This window comes from Sceloporus undulatus, chromosome 3 (assembly GCF_019175285.1).
Source record: "Sceloporus undulatus isolate JIND9_A2432 ecotype Alabama chromosome 3, SceUnd_v1.1, whole genome shotgun sequence".
NCBI classification, from domain to species: domain Eukaryota; kingdom Metazoa; phylum Chordata; class Lepidosauria; order Squamata; family Phrynosomatidae; genus Sceloporus; species Sceloporus undulatus.
In genome coordinates this window covers 155,302,107-155,310,349 of record NC_056524.1, presented here as the reverse complement: position 1 = coordinate 155,310,349, position 8,243 = coordinate 155,302,107, and the positions used below count along the sequence as shown (strand labels likewise).

The 8,243-nt window shown below is 44.5% G+C and overlaps 1 protein-coding gene across 1 annotated transcript in view; it reads left to right on the top strand.

Annotated features, from left to right (window-relative positions):
* Nucleotides 1-1,074: 1,074 nt before the first annotated feature.
* The window catches only part of LOC121924902 (transmembrane protein 254-like), a 12,968-nt gene continuing 5,799 nt past the window's right edge, over nucleotides 1,075-8,243 (top strand). Inside the window, exons 1-3 of the mRNA XM_042456437.1 lie at nucleotides 1,075-1,383; nucleotides 6,117-6,220; nucleotides 7,079-7,138. Coding sequence (XP_042312371.1) covers nucleotides 1,273-1,383; nucleotides 6,117-6,220; nucleotides 7,079-7,138 — 275 coding nt within the window. The 5' untranslated portion in view covers nucleotides 1,075-1,272. The remainder of the gene's footprint in view (nucleotides 1,384-6,116; nucleotides 6,221-7,078; nucleotides 7,139-8,243) is intronic.

Sequence of the window (8,243 nt, the reverse complement as noted above, 5' to 3'; positions counted from 1 at the left end):
CTCTTGCAAGGTTCCTGAGCCTTTAATCACCACTTAGCAATAGGGAGGTTGGCTGGGGGCAGGGGAGAAGCCTAGAACCCTGGGTGCATCTGCACTGCAGAGCTAATGCAGGTTGACACCACTTTAACTGCCAGGGCCCACTGCTATGGGATTCTGGGTTTTGTAGTTTTGTGAGATATTTAGCCTTCTCGGTCAGAAAGCTCTGGTGCCATGGCAAACTACAAATCCCTAAACTACAAAGAAGTGGGAGAGGGAGAGGGAGCTGGGTGAAAAGAAGGAGGAGGCGGAAGAGGGGGAAGAGGAGAAGGGGAAGAAGAAAAGGAAAAAGAGGAAGAGGGGGAGGCAAAAAGAAGAGAGAAGAGGAGGAGGAAAAGGAAAAAGAAAAAGAAGAAGAGGGAGGAAGAAGGTGAGAAGAAGGAAGAAAGAAGAGGAAGAGAAGAAGAGAAAGAAGAAAGAGGAGGAGAGGGAGAAGGAAAAAGAGGAGGAAGAGGGAGGAGGAGGAGGAAGGGGAAAAGAAGAAGAGGAAGAGGGCGAGGAGAAGAAGGAAGAGGAAACGAGGAGAAGTGGAAGGAAAGGAAAAATAAGAAGAGAAAAAGGCTGAGGAGAAGAAGAAGAGGAGGGGGAGAAGAGGAAGGAAAGGAAAAAGAAAAGGAAGAGGGTGAAAAGGAGGGGGAGAAGAGGAAAGAAAGGAAAAAGAAAAGGAAGAGGGTGAAAAGGAGGAGGAGAAAGAAAAGGAAAAAGAAGAGGAAGAGGGTGAGGGTGAGAAGGAGGAGGAGGAGAAAAAGAAGAGGGAAGAGGAGGGGGAAGAAGAGGAAGGTGAGGAGAAGAAGGAAGAGGGAGGAGAGGGAGAGGAAGATGAGAGGAAAGAAGAAGAGGAAGAGAGAGGAAGGGGAGAAGAAGGAGGAGGAAGAGGAGAAGAGGAGGGAGAAGAAAGAGGAGGGCGAGAGGAAGAAGGCGAAAAGAAGAAGAGGGAGGCGAGGAGGAGGAGAAGGAAGTGAAGAAGAGGAGGAGGAGGAGCAGGCATGGCCCCTTGGCAGGCGAGGGCTCCTCCTCCTGCTGGTCCTCCTGCTGCTCCCCAAAGGAGGCCTGGAGGGAGGGCATGGCAAGGCCCCAGGGGGTCCCTCCCTTTCCTGGCTTGGGCTGCCTGGATAAGAGGCACAACAGCAGGACCAGGAGGAGGAGAGAGGAGGAGAGCAGCTCGGCTCCTGGAGGAGAAAGAGGAGCAGGAGAAAGAGGAGCAGGACAAGGAGGAGCAAGACAAGGAGCAGGAGGATGGCCCCTGTTGCAGAAGCCCGCCAGGAACCCCTGAGCCCCAGCCACTACTTCCGCAGGACCCCTCTGCTGCTGATGTTCCTGATCGGAGGCATCAATGCCTACCACGCTGTAAGCAGAGGGCAGGGGCAGGGAGGGCAGGGAGGAGGCAGCAGCAGTAGCATCCTTCTCCAGTGGGACCTCCAGAGGATGGCCTTTCTGCATCCACACTGGAGAGAGATCCCCTGGTTTGGCACCGCTTTCACTCTTTGTCTGGCACAAGGCTATGGAATTCTGGGAGTTGGAGTTTGTTGGGGCAGGATTCCCCAGCACTGAGATAAAGTGGGGTTAAACTGGATCCTTCATGCAGTGCAGAAAGCAGCCTTATTCCCAAGAGACCCCCTCCCCAGTGCACTGTGGCGTTGACCTTTCACTCAAGATTGTGACTTATAGTTTCCAAGAAAGCTTGCCTCCAGCACAACATTAACATGATTCCATCTTAAACCCCATTCTTTGTGTGGATAATTTGGTACTGGCTGAGCACCTCGCCAAACTATAAATCCCAAGACTTTTGTCAAAGGGAGGCGTGGTGCTAAAAGTGGCATCAAAGTGCCATAACTGTGCCTATACCTTGATTTATGCCTATGGGTTTTTTAAAATAGTTAGGTCCTAGAAGAATTTATTCCTGGCATTTCACCAGCATCTCTGAAGATGCCAGCCGCAGATGCTGGCAAAATGTCAGGAATAAACTCTTCTAGGACACGGCCTCGTGGCCCAAAACACCCACAAAACACTATGGATGCCAGCCATGAAAGCCTTCAACTTCACTTCCCCCCCTCCCAGCCCAAGTGAAATGGAGTGTACTGGATCGAACGTCTGGAAGGAGATGTACTGGATAGATTATCTTTTCTGTAGTCATGCACCGGTATGAAAACAGAGCTGGTGTGATTCAGTACTAGCATTGCTTCTATATAAATTTGTGTTACTGATATACTTATTCTGTCCTTTCTCTGTTTTTCAATGTACATTACTGCAAGAGTTCTTTGGAGGTGGGAAGCAATGCATCCGCTGAATGAATAACCTGAGCAATTCATAACAGTTAATGGAGACTGCTCAGGCATTTATCCTGGAAGTGTGAATGGGAGGGCTTCATCCTTTGCACAACTGAAATAAACTCTTCCACAGATAGGTGAGGCTGTAAAAAGGGGGTGTGTGTCATAGAATCAAAGAATAGAAATTTCATAGAATCCTAAAGTTGGAAGAGACCAAAAGGGACATTCAGTCCAAGCCCATTCTGCCATACAGGAACTCTCAATCAAAGCATCCCTGACAGATGGCCATCCAGCATCTGTTTAAAGACCTCCAATGAAGGAGACCCCACTACACTCCGAGGAAGTGTGTTCCACTGTCGAACAGCCTTTACTGTCAGGAAGTTCCTCCTAATGTTGAGGTGGAATCTCTTTTCCTGGAACTTGCATCCATTGCTCCGGGTCCTAGTCTCTGGAAAACAGAAAACAGGCCTGCTCCCTCCTCAATATGAAACCCCTTCAAATATTTAAACAGGGCTATCATATCACCTCTTAACCTTCTCTTTTCCAGGCTAAACATTCCCAGCTCCCTCAGTCATTCCTCATAGGACCTGGTTTCCAGACCCTTCACCATTTTGGTCATCTTCCTTTGGACACGCTCTAGTTTCTCAACATCCTTTTTGAATTGTGATGCCCAAAACTGGGCGCTATTCCAGGTGGGGCCTGACCAATGCAGAATACAGTGGCACTATTAGTTCCCTTGATCTAGATACTGTACTTCTATTGATGCAGCCTAAAATTGCATTGGCCTTTTTAGCTGCCGCATTGCACTGTTCACTCAAGTTCAACTTGTGGTCTACTTGGACTCCTAGATCCCTTTCACATGTAGTCTCGTTCAGCCAGGTGTCCCCCATCCTATATCTGTGCATTTTGTTTTTCTGCCCTAAGTGCAGTACCTTACATTTTTGTGTGTGTTGAATATCATTTTGTTAGCTTTGGCCCAGCTTTCAAGTCTATTCAGGTCATTTTGAATTTCGATCCTGTCCTCTGGGGTGTTTGACCTGGAGACAGGTCTCCCCATCAGTCTTTTGTCTTTTATTATAGACAAACTCCTTTGCTTAGCCGTACGTAGGATGTGGATTATGAAACTTACTATTGTTAAGTCACCCATGGTCTCAGAGAAATACCTATACTTTACCTTAGTCTCTTCTCTCCCCTCCTACCAGTTCTTTTTTTTTAGGATGGCAAACTAGATAGTTGTGTGGGAAGTGTTCTTAGAGCAAACTGCAACTGTCTAAGAGGAGTAGGGCAGTCTGGCTTTTTTGTTGTTAAAAGGGAGCACTGTTTGTGCTTGTAATTGTTGTTGCTGTTTTCCTGGAGACAAGATGGTCCCAAGTTTACTTGCTCACATAAAAGTTTACTTGCATGACAAGTTTACATGACAAGTTTACTTGTTCACATAAAAGCCTACATGGCTTTACCTGAGAGATGCTGAAAGTCTGCATTGCACTCATTAAACAGATTCATAACAACAATAAAAACAGAATGCCCTTGGGGTGTAATATGCATTCTCTATTTAGTGCATTTTTATTACCAGTGGCATAGCATTACCAGAGGCATGGACAATCTCAGCACCACCATGCCAGTATAGCTTGGCCTGTTTAATGTTTAACAAGCTCTCCGCTTTTGCAACCCTAAGCAGGATGCCTTAACATGTGTATCATTTGGCATTCTGCATGTGATGCCAGAGCTGTCATCATCTGGGTGAGACTCAGGTTGTTCAGGCCTGCTTAGCAAGTTTTTGATTTATGTCTTTTCCTCCAGATTCACATGTAGGTGGCGGGATAGAGAAATACTTTGTGTCATGTCAAGTCGTGCCAAGAAAATGAAGTGAACCATACCATATTATGAAGGAGGAAAAGCTCAATTTGACATAGGTTTTCTGTTTTCATTTTCACTAATACTCCATTCCCCTCAGCTGGACAGGCTGCAGAGATTAAAATAGGCAAGCAGTCTCTCCATATTTTCCCATGACAAGATATGACAGTTCTTTGAAACTCCTGGTGGCTTTATTTTGCAGAAAGCAGCCTGATTGTGTAGAATGAGGGTGGGATGCAGCGCAGATCCAAACTGGTGAGGAAGATTTGGTCTGAGAAAGGGACATTTTGGCTCTCTGGGTGGTTTGGACTACAAGACCCATAATCCCTTACCATTCGCCATGCTTCCTGGGGCTTTTGGGAGTTAGAGTCTTAAACATTTGGAGAGCAAAAATTTCTTCAGCCTCTTGTTTAACCTTCCCCTCCTGCTATTTGTCCTGATTAGAAAAGCTACTTGCCCTGATTGTAAGTAGCAAAGCAATACTAATAACTGATCATTTTAGAATTGTGGATTAAGATTGCTGGATTTATAATAATTTTCAAATTTCTATGCTGCTGCTTCATTCAGTCTTCTGGTTGGGTCCCAAGTGAGAGGCCATGGTGACATATTTTGAATACAAAAGGATCCAGATTCAGTTATTGGCATCTCCACATAAAACACACCACATATTATAAAGCTTCAGCCTGCTAAAGCCCACCGGGACTTCAGGTTTATGGGATCTACTTCCTGAATCTTACAGTTTTCCAACTGGTGCTTGGGGCAAAAGAATAATCTTTTATTTGGGGGAAAAACATCTGCAACTAGCAATTTGTTCTTAGGATCATAATGGAATGGAACTTCCAATCCTGCTACACTCCTTATCTCCCCTCGCAATATATTTTTGGGCTGAAGGAGCATTGGCCCCATACAGACAGACCAAAATAAAGCTGCTTCAGGTCACTTTGGAGGTATGCTGTTTCAATGATGCAGAAGTCACACTAAGAGTCCAGAAGCCACACCAAAGCCACAATCCAGTCCTAAGGGCTGGTGCACAGCTTTGGCACAGCTTCTGGACTCCTAGGAGGCATGCATCATTTAAACAACATACCTCCAAAGTGACCCAAAGCAGCTTTATTTTGGTCTGTCTGCATGGGGCCATTGTTTTGTTGTTTAAAAATTGGGAGTAAAAAATCCTTGCTGATCTTCAGTAAAATTCCCAGAGATAGTAGCTGATCCTCATTTGCCTTTTGTCCACCTGTTACTAGCTCTACATCCTCTTCCTCCTCTGTTCCTGAAGCTGTCCATAAGTTGTCCATTCTTGTTCAGAGCTTGGAAAAGTTATTTTTCAGGCAACTGGTTCCAGACTATGAAGGTAGTAAATCAGTAACACACTTCTAGAGGTTTATAGGGGAATCTTGAGTTAAATGTTTGCACAGCATTCAATTGTCCGGATGCTTAACCTGTACTTAGAACAAGTGGCCATTATTAGGACAGAATACAAGAAGCAGAATGGTTTCCAATTGGGAAGGTGGTCAGGCAAGGCTGTGTTTTATCACCCAATTTGTTTAACTTGTATGCTGACTATATCATTTATAAAGTGGGATAAGACTCAGTGGAAGGAGGCATGAAAATCCGAGGAAGGAACATTACCAATATAAGACAGGGTTGGAAGAAAACCAGGTTTTAAAAATCTGGTTTTTTTCCTGCTTTAAACTGTTGAGATTTTGTTTGTTCATTTAAAACAACATTTTAGTTGTATTAATTTTTTAATTAAAAAATGAATCCTGCTTATTATATTAAAACTGAGAAACATTATTTTATGTATTAGAAAGCTCGATCACCTGTATTTTAATGCTGTCTAACATTAACGATCCAAAATTATTAGACTTTGATATGATTTATTGTTTGATATGATTTACATCTTACATGTCTAATATATAATTAATAAAAATGTATGTTTTCTTTCTTTCTCCACCTCAGTGGGCCTTCTTTGCACCCCAAACCATCCCCTTTGACAAACTGGGACTAATAGGTGTTATAACGAAATATATATTGGAAAATTATAACACCCCTCTGAGAGTATGGTAAGCTGATTTCAGAAATCAAGGATGATTTTCTTGTTCTTATTCTGCTTTGCACTTACCCAGGTGTGTGCGTAAGTCTTGGGAGTTTAGGCTGGGAAAATCAAATGTTTCAAAATTGGAGACATGAATGCAAACTGCATTCTCCAGTAAATGGTAAATCTGGTCATGAGGAAGGATTTGGGGAACAACAGGAGTAAAGCCACTATGATCAGAACAATGCCAAAAAGTTTCTTAAGGCATGAAAAATAGAAAGCTGCGAATCAAGATTCCTTCCTTAAGGCTGGGCACAATCCACAGGGCATTATTTCTCTATGAATCCTAAAATTTGGGATATGTTACCACTACCAACCTGTGAAGCCAGAACCCAATCAAGATGGGATTAAGATTGTTCTTAAGAACCATGTTTAACTATAACTCCCAGAATCCAGCATGGCAGATTCTGAGAGTTATAATTCAGAAAGCTCTGTGTGGGAAGTTTTATGATCTGATAATTTTGCCCACGAATTATGTAACAAATTATATGTGTCCATTACATACCAAGCCAGTATAATTATTCCTCTCTGAAGCATTTGAGCCTGGCTCCTCTCACTTAGCCTCAAATACATGGTGTTGTGGTCTGAGTATCGGCCAGGGTTCAACATTCATGGGGTCTCACTGGCTGTCCTTAGGCATCACACTTCTCTGGGGGATTTCATTTAAACTATGCAGTAGCTGCGTCCCACTGAAATGAACAGGGGTTCTATGGTGTTCAGGGATATGTCTTTTGGCTCTTTCTCTCAGGCCCCAGCATTGCCTGAACTAGCATAATTTCATTCACACCATTCACAAATAGTGTGGTTTCCTCCTTCTTACTTGCAGGTTTGTGATGATTTGGATATTACATACTGCATACGCATTTTGGGGTCTCAAGATATGCAAGTAAGTTATTTTGATTTCTTCCTCAGGATTTTGATCTCTTTTCTACTTCCTACAGTTCTCATAAGCAGCAGAGGGAGGATCTGGAGTGAAGTGCCAGTTTCGGTTGTGTACAAATATTCTTTATGTGTATTCCTGGAGGAACAGTTCCTCATGCAGTTGAAAGTGGTACAAAATAGACAATTTTGTTGTTAGCTGCCTTCGAGTTGACTTTGACTCATGGTGATCCTGTCAATGGGACATCTCCAAGTCTCCTTGTCAATGTAGCTGTGGCAAATTTGTTTAGGGAAGAAGGATAGTGAGTTCTGTTTATTCCAAAGAAAAGCACCACAGGGCACATGATTCTGAATGTCTCCTTACCTCGGCCTCATTCCCACTACGGTTTAAACCTGATCGTGATTTGGTACAATCCAATTTAAATGAGCATGGTTCCGACTTAATCCAAATCGCTGAAGCAGTTTGGAAAGGGGGGCCATGCTTTTGACCCGTTTAACCCGTGTCAATAAGGCACTAGTTTTTGCCAGGTCTTTTAGGCTGCATCGATTTATTCTGAAATAAATTAGTTCAGCCCAAGTGGGAACCATGTGTATTCGAATCTGCCCCTGCAGTCAACGGCTTTCCCAGCCTCTTCGCCCCGGCCTTGTTTCTCTGTCCTGGCCTTACCTCTCCGTCCCGGCCTTTCCCTTCCGTCCCAGCCTTGCCTCCTTCCATTCCAGCCTGATTTCATGGAGGATTTAGGCCTCACCTTTAACATTGTGAGCCTACACATGTTTTGCTGAGAGTTAGAGGTTTATCGCACTGGGGATAAAAGGTTCACCGATGCATTACAACGAGCAGGAGAGAGCGGGCGTGGCGGAAGTGTGCTAGGAACCCAATGGGGCCCAGACCGCGACTTTACGCCACAAGGACACGTTGCCGCCGGCGTCTCCCACTCTGGTTCCAGATGGCGCCATTTCTGGGAACCCTTTTGAAACTGTTCCCAGAAATGGTCACCCTCTGAACGCGATGGGGCACGCGCGGCGTTGGCTTTGTTCCCTTCTGCTGTAATCCTTCTTTGCTGCCCCATCGGGTTCCCATCATGCTTCTCCTCTCGCCTTACTCATCACAA